This window comes from Crocuta crocuta, unplaced genomic scaffold, assembly GCF_008692635.1.
Source record: "Crocuta crocuta isolate KB4526 unplaced genomic scaffold, BGI_CrCroc_1.0 scaffold290, whole genome shotgun sequence".
NCBI lineage: Eukaryota > Metazoa > Chordata > Mammalia > Carnivora > Hyaenidae > Crocuta > Crocuta crocuta.
The window spans coordinates 4,159,498-4,175,905 of NW_027527429.1; the positions used below are offsets into that span (position 1 = coordinate 4,159,498).

At 49.3% G+C, this 16,408-nt stretch overlaps 1 protein-coding gene across 1 annotated transcript in view; it reads left to right on the plus strand.

The window, feature by feature from the left end:
* Window positions 1–16,408, plus strand: part of DRC11 (dynein regulatory complex subunit 11) — a 148,046-nt gene that overhangs the window by 109,022 nt on the left and 22,616 nt on the right. Inside the window, exons 15-16 of the mRNA XM_077758417.1 lie at window positions 2,288–2,487; window positions 15,326–15,412. Coding sequence (XP_077614543.1) covers window positions 2,288–2,487; window positions 15,326–15,412 — 287 coding nt within the window. The remainder of the gene's footprint in view (window positions 1–2,287; window positions 2,488–15,325; window positions 15,413–16,408) is intronic.

The window sequence follows — 16,408 nt, forward strand, 5'->3', positions numbered from 1 at the left end:
AGCTGGTCAGCACTCACCCACTCACCCTCCCAGAAATATTACTGTCCCTCAGAACACAGAGGGAGGAGAGGAAGGGGGGAGGGCGCCCCCGGAGCAGAAACATCGTTTTACACACGTTTCAGTCCCCGCGTTTGCAGCTGAGTGAGCCTTTCCGGGGTGCCGAGGAACTTTCTCAGGGTCCAGGGTAGGCAGTGACAGGGCTGGGTTTAGGAAGGACACGGACCACTGGCCAACTTGTGATTCTTGAATCCTCCGAGTGCTGGAAAGGGTGAATGCACAGAAGCCTGGACTCTTAGTGATTCTGCGTTGTTTTTTTTTTAAACTGCTATTAAAAGACCATATAAGCAACGAAGAGCCGTGAACACCGAGGCAGGTATGCCTGCCCGTCTGATGGGCTGTCCAGGGATCAGCCCCACGTGCAGAGGCCTCCCCGGACCACCGCCTTCCGTTCTCTGAGTGACCTTGGTGACCACCCTCTTCCTTCCAGAAAGTCACTTCCCTGGAGTAAACAGTACACGTTCTCCTGGGTCTCCCCGTCCCTCTGGCTTCCCTCCTGCTGCCCCTCCTCAGAGTCTGTCCTCCCCCACCCCTCCCAGGACCTTTCCCTGCTCCCTGGCTTCACCAGCCACCTTCCAGGAACCCCCTACGGCTGGCGTCAGGCCCCAGCCCCTGCCCCGTGGCTAGTAAGAACTATGTGCCACTTCCCAGTACCTGCCCGACTTCCCACTCCGGGCCTGCAGTCACGGGGCCTCCGTCACCTGGCTTCTTCTCACGTGTCCCCATATCTACACGGTCCAGCTCTGCCCCTTCCGAGGTCGCCCTCTGCCGGAAGTCAGACCTGAGCCCCCCATCCCCCGAGGTGGAATTAAGCTCTTCTCTGGACCCTCTGTGGCTTACATGGATCTCAGCACTATTTGCCTCCCGTTCTGGCTGCCTCCACCGAGGTTTAGCTCCCGTCCTGGCCGTAACCCTCTGCAGCAAGCTATGACTCCCCCACATGGGACCCCCACCGGCCCCAGCCAGGGCCATGAAGGCAGCAGTCCCCAAGACCAGGGACTGAACGGACCACTCCATGAATTGCGTCTCTCTCTATCATGACAAACAGTATCTCCTTTATCATATTATGTTACCATATCCCCCACTGACCACCGATAAAGCATGCCTATGTGATTGCATTTTATTCTTTTTTTTTTTTTTTTTTTTGAGAGAGAGAGAGAGAACATGAACTGGGGAGGGGGAGAGAGAGGAAGACAGAGGACACAAAGCAGGCTCTGAGCTGTCAGTACAGAGCCCGATGTGAGGCTGGAACTCAGGAACCGATTGAGATCATGACCCGAGCCAAAGTCAGACACTCAACTGACTGAGCCCCCCAGGCACCCCTGTAATTGCATTTTAAACAGAACTTGCTCAAAACTGGGTTCCAAGTTTATGTTAGGTAACCATAAAAAACGTTTCTGGTTACTTGGTGAATTCCCTATATCTTTTCAATGACACATGGAGGGGAAGAAAGGCACAATCATAGTTGCAACATGGGTCTATTTACAGCTGATCAGAAAGTGCCCAGTAGTTGACCAAAGCAAAGTCACATGATACGGGGTGTTTTGATCACAGTCATTCCGTTCCTGGTATAAATCACTTAGCGCCAACGTGCTCTCTGCGTGTGTTCAGAACGATAGAAGATGCTCAAACCCGAGTCCCACTCTGGCCCGGAGGAGGCGGACAGTGTGGGGGCTTCTGATGCCTTGCAGAGAACTCGGGTCACTTCACCAACCAGCGTCAGGCTGATGCTGCCCCTGCTGCAGGCGGGAACCCCAGGCAGAATGACGAAGTTCCCCCCCCCAACCCTTCTGAGAATCGCTAATGAACATTCTCAGCCTTCCTTACCGGCCGTGCGTCCACATTCTTTTCCCTAAGCTTTCAAAGAATGTAGCACCACTGCTGACAAGCAGAGAAATCCACACACACACACACACACACACACCCTAAAAAAATGCTAGAGGTGAGTTATTACAGGAATGTCCTTTAAAATGATGAGTTGGGGGGGCTGGAATTCTAGGGTGAGGGGCAGCAGAGAAGCAATGTATGGAGACCCTCTGGCTCCTCCTCGAGCCCTGACAGACAAATCAGAGGTATCACAGCCTAAGACGGAAGGGCGCCTCCGGGAAGAAATCCTCCAGACATGTTCTTCCCTGTTGCGGAATCCAAGGTCATACGGTGGCGGAGCAGCCTTGAGGGTCTAAGAGGCACTTACGTGGGATTTTAGAGCCTATGCCTCTGACTTTTTTAGGTTCGGCAGCAGTGCATGAGAGCGCCCCTTTGGTGAAATCCCTGCTGCTGGCGGGGCCGTCTGGGGTAGGGAAGAAAATGCTGGTCCATGCCATCTGCACCGAAACGGGGGCCAACCTCTTCAACTTGTCTGCAACCAACATTGCCGGGAAATACCCCGGCAAAAGCGGCCTCCAGATGATGCTGCATGTGGTCTTCAAGGTATTTCTTGCATTTCTCGGTTTCTGATGCTCCTCCCTTGTTCGAATCACATTTTCAGACCCTGCAGTTAATTCCCGCAAGCCCGCGAGCACGGACCCTCGCAGACGATTTCCTCAGTCTGACTCGCACACCTCTCCTAAACTCCCCCGGCGCGTTGTCCTGTAAAGTACTTCATCCCTGCATTTGGCTGGGCCTCCGATGGGTAGAAACCGCAACTTCCTTTGCATAAACACCCTACGGTGCCGTCCAGGCCAGCCCCCGCCTGCCCCCGGAGGCCTTCCTGAAATGCCCGTATGCGTCGCTGTAATTGAAAGCCACAATTTCTGTTTCCAGCCCGTTCAATAACGGCATCAGTCATTCACATTTGGGGGGGATTCTTCCACACGTGGCCTGAACTGCCAGGGTGTGGTTCCTTGGGCACATCCACGCATCACACAGGTGATAAGAAGGAAGCTGCAGGAGCATTTACCCCACTGATAATGGGGGTGGGGGGTAAATATTCCGTGATATCTGGCTGAGGATAGGGTTTCCTAAAAGATCCATATACCAGCCAGCTCCGTGATCTTAGACGAGTTCTGCACCTCCCCCGGTCTCTGTCTTATATCCTCAAAATGAACCAGTCAAACCAAAAGGTACTGAAGTGTTCTGTCAGCCCTAAAAGCAATGAGTCTCTGATATCATTTAGATATGAGTTATGGTGGTAAGAGTTGACAGGTAGGTAGGTGATAGGTGATAGATGGATGATGGATGGATAGATAGACAGATAGACAGATATAAAATATGCATATAAACAGACAAGGATTAGCAGGTTTTCAAACACTGTGATACAGAATATTTCTATTTAATTTTAAAGATTCAGGAGCTCCTGGGTGGCTCAGTCAGTTAGTGTCTGACTTTAGCTCAGGTCATGATCTCTCGGTTCATGACGTCAAGCCCCACGTCGGGCTCTGTGCTGACAGCTCAGAGCCTGGAGCCTGCTTTGGATTCTGTGTCTCCCTCTCTCTCTGACCCTTCCCTGCTCGTGCTCTGTCTCTCTCAAAAATAAACAAACATTTAAAAAAAATTTTTAGAAACTTCACAGGATTTCACTTTTATTTCGTTGAGTACCTCAAGGTTAACTTTATGCTGTTCAATTCACTCGTAGTTACTAGAATGCCAGACAAGCCAGCTTTAGCTATGTGACACGGACACATTGTCCCATGCAGCACGGACAACCCCATACCTGGGGAAGCATCATGCTGACTGCCAGAGTGAGAACGTGTTGGTGGTGGCATCTTCTTCCCTTTACCTCATGGCCCCTACCACTCAGTCGGGTCAGAACATGTCCCATTCTCCTTTTCTCCCCTACTTGTACTGCAGAAATTCATAGAGAGAGAATTGTCCAGAGCTGGGACACGGGAGAGGAAGAAGGGGGGTGGGAAGGGAGACCACTAAAGGGTTGAATAGGGCACCTCATTCGGACCAGCTGTCTCCCCTCTTTGTGTTGTATGTTGGATCATCACCATGGCCTTGGGAGGAGTCCATCAGCACCCCATTTATCGATAAAGAAACTGAGGCCCTGAGAGGTTTAGTAACTTGCCTGAGGCCACCGAGTCATGTGGCCGAGCTAGGGGTCACCTAGGTCCTTCTCTCCTTTGCCCTCTGGCACCATTTTTATCAAGGTCAAAATTATATATGGTGAAATGCACAGACTTTAATACATTTTAAGTGCAAGCTTTGGAAAATGTGCACAACTCCGTAGCCACCGTTTTCATGGACCTTTAGTCCTTGTATAATTTCTTTTTTGAAATATCTGTTCAAGATATTTGCCTGCTTGGCCCTACACGGTTGGTCTTGTGATTTGCAAGAGTTCTTTATATGTTCCAGATACAGGTTCTTTGCCAGACACACATATTTCCTCTCATTCTGTGACTTGCGTGTTCATTTTTTACTTTTTTGTTGTTTACGTGTCCTATCAGTTACTGACATAGGGTGTTACCACCTCCCGCCATGATCCTGGAAATCTGTATTTCTCCTTTCTGTTCTGTCGGTTTGTGCCTCACGGACGTTGAAGCGCTGCTAGGAGATGTGTCCACATTTAGGATTGGTATGTGACCTCCTGTTTGGTTATTTTATCATTATGAAATGTCTCGTTTTGTCTCTGGCAATACTTCTTGCTGAAGGCTACCTGGCCTGATACTAATAGAGCCACATCAGCTTTCTTGATGACTCTCTCATTTTCAATGTCTTTATAGTTAAAGTGCATTTCTTGGGGACAGCACATGGTTGAGTCTTGCTTTCTTATTCAATCTGACAATATATGCCATTTAATTGGAGCCTCCCCTCCGTTTACATTAAATGCCGTTATTCAGACAGTTGTGTTGGGTCCGCCATTTTGCTGGCTGTTCTGCATTGCCCCATTTCTTTTCATTCTTCTGTTTGTCCTTTCCCACCTTTTGGGCTAACTTTTTATTACTTTTTATTACTTTATTTATTACATTATTTAGATTCCTCTAACGTCTTTTTAGCGATTCCTCTTTCTTATTTTGTAGGTACCGATCTGTGGATTACAATAGTATTTTCAACTTAGCACAGTGGACACAGAATTCATCTTGTACTATTTTACCTAAAATGTGAGAAAAACAGAATCCATTTATTATCCTTTATCCTTTGTGTTTTTATCATATATTGTACATGTAGAAGTATTATAAACACCACAAAAGAGTGGTATTATTTTTGTACTAAGTAGTCATTTGTCTTTTAAAGAAACTAGGTGGGAGGAATTAAGTACTTCACACCCATCCACATATTTACTATTCTCAGTAAATGTGAGTATTCCCCACTCCCTCTCACCAATCCAGGCTCCCATCTGCCGTCATTTCCCCTTCAGCTGAAGGACTTCTTTAGTATGTTTTTCAGTACAGGTCTGCTGGCAACAAATATTTTTTAGCTTTCATTTGATTAATTTTTTTTTTCTAGGAGAGAGAGAGAGACAGCGTGAGCAGGGGAGGGTCAGAGAGAGAGGGAGACACAGACTCTGAAACAGGCTCCAGGCTCTGAGCTGGCAGTCAGCACAGAGCCCGACGCGGGGCTCGAACCCACGAACCGTGAGATCATGAACTAAGAAAGTTGGTCGCTTAACTGACTAAGCCACCCAGGTGCCCACATTTGATTAATTTTTAAATATTTATTTATTTTTGAGACAGAGAGAATCCCAAGCAGGCTCTGAGCTGTCAGTGCAGAGCCTGACACAGGGCTCAAACCCGCAAACTGTGAGATTGTGACCTGAGCCCAAGTTGGACGCTTAATCGCCTGAGCCACCCAGGCGCCCCATCAGTTATAGAATTTAAATTTGCTTATTTTTACAGTTTTTATTTCTCTCTTGCAATTCTCCATCTGTTCAAGATGACAATCATTTCCTTTAAGTCTTCAAACTTAAGAGTTGGCTTACAAATTCTTACAGATTTTAAGAGTCTACAAGTTCCAATATCAGGGCATCTTGGAGTTTCTGTTTGACTTTTTTCCTTGACTGTGTGTCACATTTTCCTGTTTCTTCACATATTTAGTAATTTTTCTTTGCATGTTAGACATTGTGGGTGATATGCTGTTAACATGCTGGGCTTTGAACTCTGACAGGCTTGAGCTTGCAGAGGTTTTGGTTTCCATTTTGCGATTGTGGGTCTATTTTGATTTTTGCCCTTAGTCTAAGGTGAATCTCTAAGTCCTAGAACATCATCTTCACTTTAATGAACCTTAAATGGAAAGCCTGAGGTGTATAACAAGCACCTTTAACCTGGCACAGGCTAAGGTATCTGCTTAGTAATTTTTCAGCTGTTGCTCTCCACTGAGCTCAGAATCCTCAGCATGCAGGCACATTTCTGAGGTTAGCCAAGGATTTGAACACGGGTTGGAAGTTTAAGCCCAGCAGCCTGGCTTGTGGCCTCCTTTCCTTACCCACCAAGCTCTAAACACCTAGTGCTTCAGTGGAAAAGTAAAAGAAACCTATTCTCTTTCCCACTCCCCTAAAAACACGTACTTTCATTCACCCTAAACACCTAATTGTGTTGCTATTGTCAAGTCACAGGCAGAAGCACATAAATATTAAAATATTGGCATTTCATAAGCGTCCTGTTCTACCACTTCTCTATACGTTAACTCCTGCAAGCCTCACAACAATCTCATGAGGTAGACACTAGCTATCGTGATCCCCATCTTACTGAGGTGAAAACTGAGGCACAAAGCATTTCAGTAATTTTCCTGGGTCGCAGTGCTGCAATGTGAGCATCCAGGTGTGATAATTGCATTATTCTTTTTTTTTAAATATTTTTTATTTATTTCTGAGAGAGAGAGAGAGAGAGAGAGAAACAGCGTGAACAGGGGAGGGGCAGAGAGAGAGGGAGACACAGAATCGGAAGCAGCTCCAGGCTCCGAGCTGTCAGCACAGAGCCCGACGCGGGGCTCGAACCCACAAACCGTGTGATCATGACCTGAGCCGAGGTCGGACGCTTAACCCACTGAGCCGCCCAGGCGCCCCGATAATTGCATTATTCTACCTCTCACTGAAGTAGGGCCAAAGGACGCCTCTTCTCCCTTCTGCCACATGGCTCACCTGCTCCTGGTACGACCCCAGGACAGAGCCAATGACATGATCGTGATGTTCTCTCTCTCAAGAAAGTATTTCTTCTGCTACCTAAAAGTTGCCTTGATATCAGGCAAGCTATCTCTGCATTTATTAAAATCATTGCGAGCTGATGTTATGGAGGCCACAAAATACCGAATGTCCAATTACCAAAATGCGGCACGGCGCATTTCTCCACCGAGTCCACTCCGTGTCACACGGTGCCTGACGCACACCTGGTGAAGCCTCACCTTTACTGTGTGTGTCACTGATTACTGAAAGACACAGAGGTCTCCAGAGTGGCAGTCATTCAATTAAAACTCGTGCACGGTGAGGCCACCGTGCCCTGGCATGGCTGACAGAGCGGCTACCTGCATTGCAAAGAGGCACTTGGTTTTCATTAACCAAAGAGGCGGGAAATTATACCCGTGCGGGAAAATCCAGGGCGGGAAGCCATGGCGCATTCCAGTGTGACGTGAGCTGTAGACTGGGCTGTGGCTGGCACTCGGCAGGATACGGCTCTTCTGCATTTGCTGGAGAAGGTGAAATAACAGAAGGGCCCGTTACTTATCGTGTCTCCTTATATAGAATTCCCATCCCTGAATTAGCTTCTAGAAGCTCAAGGAAGCCGATCATAACTACACTCTGGCTGTTGGCACTTTGGGCTCCTCCCACCACTCTGCACCCGTGAAAACTCTGCAAACACGTCTGTGGTTTGTTGCGTGGGCACAAATTCCTATCCGTTTGGTTAGGATTATTTTTGGAGGTCTCCTTTGTTTTACACAGTCTTTCTAATAGACTAACAGCTTGGATAACTAAATTCCTTGATGAGTTGATTGTACAAGCGAGCCACTTATCTGAAGTTCCCTCTTATCCTAACGCTATATGCGGAAAAGAATATACATCAGTTTAGCAGGGAAATATTAGAAGTGTATCTAACAATTAAGAAATGTGATAAATGGGGGCACCTAAGTGGCTCAGTCAGTTAAGCATCTGACTCATGGTTTGGGCTCAGGTCATGATCCCAGGGTTGTGGGATCAAGCCCTGTGTCGGGCTCCACATTGAGTATGGAATCTGCTTAAGATTCTCTCTCTCTCTCTCTCCCTCTGCCCCTCTCCCCTGCTTGCACTCTCTCTCTCTCTCTCAAAAAGAAAGAAAGAAATGTGATAACAATTACTATTTAGTACATTTTTCACGGACGAAAGAACTTACCGAGGCAAGGCACCAGCCTCCTCGGGTCTTTATCATCAGGGGATGGAGAAGCAGGAAAGTCTCCACTGGCCCGGGGCCTGGCACGTGCTGAGGTATTTTACACACACTTTCACTTTTACTGGCACCACTCCCTGACGGGACAGGAATTAAAGTCTCCATTCTACAGACCAAAAAATAAAACAACAAAAGAACAACAACAAAAAAAGAAACGAAGCTCAGAGTGCTTAATTTGACCCAAAATACAGAAGAACAAAGAGTCTGGCAGCTGGATGGAAGCCCGCGACTGACCCCAGCACTGTCACGTGGCCCCCGGCTGGCCTCCGGGAGAGGGAGGCCTCCGCCACCGTGCCCAGCCTGTGGCAGCCATGCCCTCCCAGTGACCCAAGGACAGGGGCATTCCTGGGACAGAGGGTCAGCTGGGAACGTTGCAGCGTGAGCAGGCGAGGAACTGGAAGCTATCGCACGCACACTGCGCCCCGAGAGGATGCCCCTTGGCCAGCACCCCTGCTCCCCGCCCTCTAGTCTTCCCATGACAAGGCCAAGCAGAGGTCGGCAGAGCCGGGAAGGCCGTCCAGGCAGAGGACTCCTTGTCTGGTGCTCTGGGTCTTGGAGGAGACACTTTGTCTGCCGTGTGGTCCTTGAGCCCTCCCTGTCCTCCAGTGAGGGCCCCACGCGGAGGGAGGCCGCCCCCCCACACGCCATCTAGACCACGTGGCCCGCGCTGGCCTGCAAGTCTGGACAAGAAGAAGCCGTGATGCTGTTCGTGCCTTGGCACCACCCACCAGGGGCTCCTCGTTGGGCTCACAGCCAGCAGCCTGTGGCCGCATGCCAGGGGACCTCGCCCAGATGTGCGGGCGTAAACAGCTGGTCCAGGAGTCAGGCAACGGAGAGCGCAGCCAGTTCCGTTTCTATAGCTCGTGGAAGCTTATACGCCTCCCGGTGAATAATGCAAACAAAGACACAGTTGCTATTCTGGGACGATTTCCTCTAAAACACACAGGTATATAATAAATGTAATAAATATGGGAGTGTCACCCTCATAAGGTGAAATTCAATACAGATAAAGCAGACCTGACACCTGACCCCCAAACGCAGAGTTGCTCACGGGAGAGAAGGGGGGGAGGGGGAGAGGCAGAGGAGGAGAGAGGGGAGAGAAACAGAATCTAGGAGCTCCGGTACAGCACCAGGTATGAAAATAAAGGAAGGGAGGGGCTGGTGACCTTGATCTTGAATGGCGAGGTCACCTTACACTGTGCTGTGGAGACAGTTTCAGGCTGAGGAATGGAGTACACATGCACATCAAAGCCTTTTTTTTTTCCAGCATGAACTTTACATTTTACAGCAGTTTTAAGTTCACAGCAAAATTGAGCAGAAGCTGCAGGGCGTCCCCACATCCCCACGGAAGGGGGGCCCCAGACCACAGATGCCCCAAGCACTGTCTGTCAGTCAGGGACGTGGAGGCATCTGTGGGCTGTAAACCACCATAAATCTAGGGTCCATCTGCACTCGTTCTGTGGCTAATGGGGACGGGCTACGACCAGGGTCAATCCACAGGCATTAAAGAATTGTTAGCCAATTTGGAAACACTTAAAGCAAGGAAGGCCTTGAATGTGGTTAAACCGTGCCGCATTTTAGTGGAAGCTGAGGATGGCTTCGCACATAGCCATTAACCCTTGTGCTGCCCAAAGCTGGCTCAGTCAGTGCAGTTTGGCATGAGGCCCTTAGCCCCAGTGTGGATGGGGTGAGCAGAAAAGGATCCAGATGGAATCCCAGGTGACTTGTAAGCCTGACGCCTGTCACCATTCAGACACCTTCCCTCTGACTACAGCCTGATAATCAGCAGTAGCATCAACGTGTTCCTGTTGCTGCCACTGACCTGACTCCACCCACGACACCTGCCATAGTCTATCAACTGTGCCTGCATCCCAGCTTCTCCTGGTCTTCTCTTCTGCCTCAGTTTACCTTCCTTTTCATACAAGGCCAGCCCAGCTGGGCTCCTGACTCTTTAGTACACCTCGGCTCTGCTTTTGAGTATCATTTACAGTGTATCCCAGCTAACACCCAGTGAGGACTTGAAGTAATTTCTGCCATCTCATAAAAGATTGTAATGCAAGGAAATTGAGATTTTAAATATTATTTTTAAATAGTAGAAATGCAGAACAAAATGTCTTCGCATTTTAAGTGTTTAAACAGAATCCAAGTGACCACAGACTGGGAATGTGAGCCTCCCCCTCTCCCTGAGTAACTCACAACTATCCAACTCCTCCCTAGCAAGGCAGCAGCTCGCTGGTGGCTGCCTGCCTGTGCCCAGCAAGTCTCATTCAGAGACACTATACACTCTCCACCATGTCTCTCGGTTCCCAAGCATTCCTGCATCCCACCACTGAGCTTGATACATCACAGATGCTCAGCAAATAGGCCTGGGATGGGTGGATGCATAGATGGATTGATGGATGGATGGATGGATGGATGGATGGATGGATGGAAGGATGGATGGATGGAAGAAAGGAAAGGTGGGTGGGTGAGTGAGTAGATGGATGGATGGTGGATGAGTGGATGGATGGGAGACTAGACGGTAAGAAGGAAGGGTAGATGGATAGGTAGCTAGATAGATGGATGACGGGTACATAGATGGATGGTGAGTAGATGGGTGGTTAGATGAATGGATGTTAGGTATGTAGATGGATGGTGGGGGGTAAATGGATGAATAGATAGAAAAAAAGAAGATAGGGTGGGTAGGTGGGTGTGTAGGTAGATGGATAATAGGGGGAAGGATGGATGGATGGTGGGTGTTTTCAGTTTGGTAAACTGAGATTCAACCACTGAAAAAAGTAAGCTGGCTTTTCATCCATTTCTCTCAAGCAAGCAAAATAGGACGCTTTCAGAGAGAACTTTAAAGGCTTCCAAGAGTCATTTGGGCAAATCATATTAGTAATTCAAGCGTGCCAAACACAAACAAGTTTTCACGGTGGAGCCACTATACCTAACCCAAGAGAAATTCTGATGGAGAATGTTTGATAGCGTTTCTTTAGAGATTAAAAACTATCAAAGCCATAAAACTCACATGGAAGGAGTCTTAATTGTTTGATAGAACTTCCCCGAATTTGAAAAAGCACACACTGATGGAAATTTGTCTTCATTCTAGATCTGACACGTAACTGAAAACCTATAGTTGTATTTGATGGGACTGAAGAGCCCCCTACTGGCCGCTGAAGTCAACTATCCTGTGACAACTTCTGAAAAGTTCAATTATGAATTAATTACATCTAATTGCCCATGACCTCAAACTATCTGTGGGTAATTTAAATGAAGGCTTATCATTGCTAAATGAAAATTAAAAAAGCAAAGGATACCATTTTTCATTAACAAATTGGCAGAGAGTTTTTTATTGTTAATACTCGTTAAGGAGAGGAGTGTGGAAAAACAAATTCACTTATCGACGGCTGAAGAAAGTGCAAGCAGAGAATCTCTGTGAGGGCAGGTTGACACAGTGGCCGAAAAAAAGAGTAACATAAGCCCTGAGGTCCAACCGCCGCGGGTCTAGCCTCGATCTAAGGGAATGACCCGTCACGGGCCCCCAAAGCTCATCGAAGCGCTGTTTGATTTCGTGAGAAGGCAGAAACCTTCCAAATGTTCAAACTCAGAAGGTTAGATCAATAAATTATGGGACATCACGCTAAAATGATATTGGAGAAATAAATTTCATGCTGCATAAACCAGAATGTAAAGCAGCGTATAAGGAACGATCTCATTTTGGCAAATCTGGGTGTCGAAGACGGTCTGTAAAGACGGGAAATGTTTGACAATTCACTCGTATGGAGGAAGCAAAGGGTGTTGTTTATGTGTCTGAATACATATTCTGAAAATTGTGCTCATGAGTACTGCTTGACATGTACATGACAATAAGGAAGGGCCAAATTTCCAGGAATTTCCATGTTTTCGAAGCTTGGCCCATCGCCTTTTGTGTCTGTGAACGTCCCTTGTCTCACGGATGCCCAGCCTGGGCCAGCAGCCATTCTTCCCTCCCGCTCCCTGGGGAAGGTCGGCAGCCGCTCTCCCTCCAAGGTCATCCTCTGCTGACCTCCCTCCCATCCCACACCGCCTCGGGTCTCCGGGCTCCCCGCGCTTCTAAAAGAACGCTCCCTGCCTCAGTTTCTGACCCTTTCACCCTTCAGCCCCATCACCTGGCTTCTGTCCCCTCCACACCCCACCAAGGCCACCAGTGACCTCCAAGTGACCAGCCCCGGCTACCGTTGCCCACTCTCTTCCTGCACAGCTGGCTCCCCTGGGCTGTGGGGACAGCTCTCTCTTCTGTGCCCTTTGTTCGACCCAGTGCTGCTCTCCTGCCCCACCAGCGTCTTCACCCGTAGCCCTCGCCAGGCCTCCCCCACTGCCCTCCGCTGGTGAGCCCCGCTCTCTACTCCCAGTTCCCCGAGAACAGCCCCAGCAGGCCCTGCGCCCTGCTCCCGTCCCCGGCACGGCTGATGACTCCCCTTCTCGGGCTCTGTGTTTTCACACTTCATCTGCAGCCTCCATTCCCGGTCACCTGCCTGACCCACTTCTCCCTCTTTCTGTCATTGGTGGTCCTCGCTGACACCGCATTTTCCTTGGGCCACCCTCACAAGCTGCCCTCCCTTCCCACGGGCCGGTCCTTGAAGGCAGGGACCCCAGTAATATTCGCCCTGCTGGAATGAAAAGGGACAGAGGAGGAAACAGGTCAAGGGTAGTGAGATGCTTTGGAACGGGCATCTTGTCTACCATGGAGACAGGGCAGTGTGACGCCTGGTTAATAAAGGCAGATCCGGGTCTGACTCCAGGCTGACTGACTCCAACATTTCTCCAGTGCAGGGCGGGGGGTGGGGGGGCATGTTACCCCTTCTCTGCCTCAGTGACCCCATGTGTAAAGGCCGAGACACTGGGGCGAGCATGGCAAAGTAGGCGCTCAGCGAGCGAGGGAGACATGGTATCATGGAGATCAAGGCGCTTTGCAAATGATCATTCCTTGGACTGATCGTTATCGTCAGAGAACTCGCAGGGGAAACGTTTTCTGCTTCATTTGATAAGCACTGAGCCCTCCCAAACCACGTCACCACCAAGGTCCCCCACACAGCCCCGTGTGCCCCACAGCAGGTGTATGGTCCTGGCAAAGCCATTCCTTCACAGGTGTGGGTGAAAAATACAGGAAGCGTGGAATTCCCCCACCAGCTCCGAAGGTGCACACGAGTTCAGGGAACAATTGTTGACTTTCACATTCAGTGGAATGCCATGACCAACACAATTTTAAATAAGATGCTGGAAGTATGACCGTTGGTCTGAAAACCATCCCAAGCTGATAAGACTCGTGCAGTTCAAGACCACTGATGCAACTTACTTAGAAGCAGAAGCGTCCAAAGGCTTGGGGCTCCCATCTGCAGTCGCCATGGAGAAGAGTGGATTGGGGAAATGGAGATGCGCAAAACCTGGAAAAGATGTCTCTCTAAAGCTCTAAAGCTTCGATTTTTAAGAGGGGATGAAAAGAATAAGATTCTGCCTTTGTCATTATAAAGTGTGTCTTTTCTAAGAAGTTGAAAACCCGGTATCTCATTTTCTTATTTTCTTTGGGGGCTCGAAGTAGGGAAGCTTTTGACTTAAAATAGCTTTCCTATTCCAGCAGAACAATGCTTTCTTGGACCCGCCGTCTGTCTGCATCGAGGGAGGGGGAACGGGTCACGTTGTAAAGTCGGGGGGCCTAGGGCAAGGAACCCAGAGATCGGACAGCTGAAGACGGTGCCCGGGAGCCTGGCAAACTCTGCAGCCAGCAGCCTGGTCTTGCCTCCTGCTTCGGCCATTTTCCAGCTTGGACAGGTCACCTCGCATGCTTCAGCCTTGGTTTCCCCATGTGTAAACCTGATTGAGCCTCGCGGTAGCTGCTTCGCAGGGCTGTGGCGTGAACAAGGGTATTAAGTGGAAGACGTGCTGAGCCCGTGCTGCGTTAGTGCTGGCCCTGACCGTGACTGTGCTGCCGTGTGCGACGCGGGTGGCCCTGGCCAGGCACACGGCTGCTGGCTAACCGCTGGCGCTCCCCGTGGTTATCACACCCCGCCGCTCCGCCTAGGAACTGGGATTACAATTTGCAATTCTGAATTCTTAACCGCTGTGGCTCTGGGTCCAAAAACTAATGCGTACCAAACAGTGGTTGGTGGGTCACGCCTCCTCTCTGAAGGTGCTGGTGAGTGTGGGACCGTGAAAGCACACGGCCTAGGTGTCACACTGGCGCCAGAATCGAGTCCCGTCACCTGCATAAGCTGCTTTGCTAGGTACATAACTCTGGGGAAACAGCCGCCGTGTGCCTAGCGGCTTTTCCATCATTTATTAGATGCCCGTCTTGGTTAAAAATCGCGCCCGCTGCCTTAATGAGGTTTTAGGAAACAGGAAAATAGGAGTACATAACGTTATAGTCGCTGTGGCGGGAGGCGGGCTTTTATCGGTCACAGTTTTGCACAAAGCACAGATTGTTGCACAAATGCCGGAACTTTGCTGTCGTGGGGGCGCTTTGAAGAGATTGTGAGGTGTGTGGCAGTCACTCACAGGCGCCGATGAGCGCCAGCCCCGTCGCGCAGCCCCGCCCGCCGTGGAGGGGCTCAGAGCCACCTTCCAGGCAGAACCTCAGCCACAAAGGCACAGCCACACAGAGGCAAACAAATGGCGTTACGGGGGCCCTTGTGCTGAAACAGCCTTTCTCACGAAGCGCAGGTCTGAATAAACCCGGGAGCAGCAAGTAGGCTGTAGTTAAAACTTGAGACCCAGACGCCCATTGATTTTGTCGCAGCAGAAAACTGTTGGTTTATTTCAAGCCAAACTGATTCCAGGCTCCGGGTGCTAGAGCAAAATGTGCGGACCGCAAGGGTGTGCTGCCCGTAGGTGGGAGAGCAGGCCATGGTGGGGGCCCCACGCTGTGGTGCAGGAGGGCCAGTCACGGGGTGGAGAGCCATCGGGCCCGGCCGCTCGTCAGGGACCAAGACAGAAACGCATGTCATTGCTCCTCGCAGGTGGCCCGGCAGCTCCAGCCCTCCGTGGTCTGGATTGGGGACACGGAAAAAACCTTCTACAAGAAAGTTCCCAGCACAGAAAGGATGGTAAGGGCTCCTTCAGCATTTTTTCCTTTGGCCTTTTCTTTCCTCCGAGGGGACTCTCACCAGGGACTGTCTCCACTTCTCAAGGTCTTTTTTAAGGGAGGAAGAGAATGAAGGGGCCAGTCTCTCCCTGCCATATACATGTCTGTATTTGAAAAAATTCAGTGGCCTGCTTTGATGAGGAATAATTTAGACCAAAAAAAAAAAAAAAGTGTGGAAGGAGGGGGTAGGGAGAGCTTTGGACCCAAACATGTGACTCAGAGGTAAGAAACAATTCAGAGAATTTTGCTGGGTTAAAGCAAATGGCACACAGAGGAGTTATTATTAGGATTTCCTATTGTTCATAATAATAAATAGCAAGGGCCTGAAATTTATGAACAAAGACCTTCTATAGAACTGCTAAGTGCCTGCATTTGTGGCCTCCAGGGAGCCGGCTTTCAACTGCTTCCTTCCTTCTTTTCTCTCCTTTAAGCGGCCCCCCTCCCCCGAACTTCCCCCCGCAAATCACCAGCAAATTTCCCACAAGTTAAAAAAAATTTGCAGATACACATAATTGTTATTCCACATCAATTTGCACCAAAGCAAATAGTGGTTAACTGTGAATTTCTGATTAAATTCATAAGGATTTTAATCACTTTCCATCCTTATGTATTATACATCATTTTTAGCAGGTAGAGCTGATTTGGATAAAGAATGGAAGCTCAATCTTTTCTTCCCCCCAAATGAGCCTTGATTGCCCTGTCATTTTTAGAAGCTGTTAAAGAGATCTCATTCATGATTTACCGGAGTCTGGGAGCTAGCCCCCTCTGCTGGCCATGCGGCTACATTGACGAAAGTCCCCACCTACGAACGCGGGAGGACAGGAATTAACTAGGAGCCAGATCAGAGATCTAAAGACACTGCAGGGTGTGTGAGCCAAGGGGTCACACACCCGACATCATCAGAAACCCTGTCTTGATAAGGAGCAAGTGGGACATCAGCCTGGAGAGTAGGAGACGT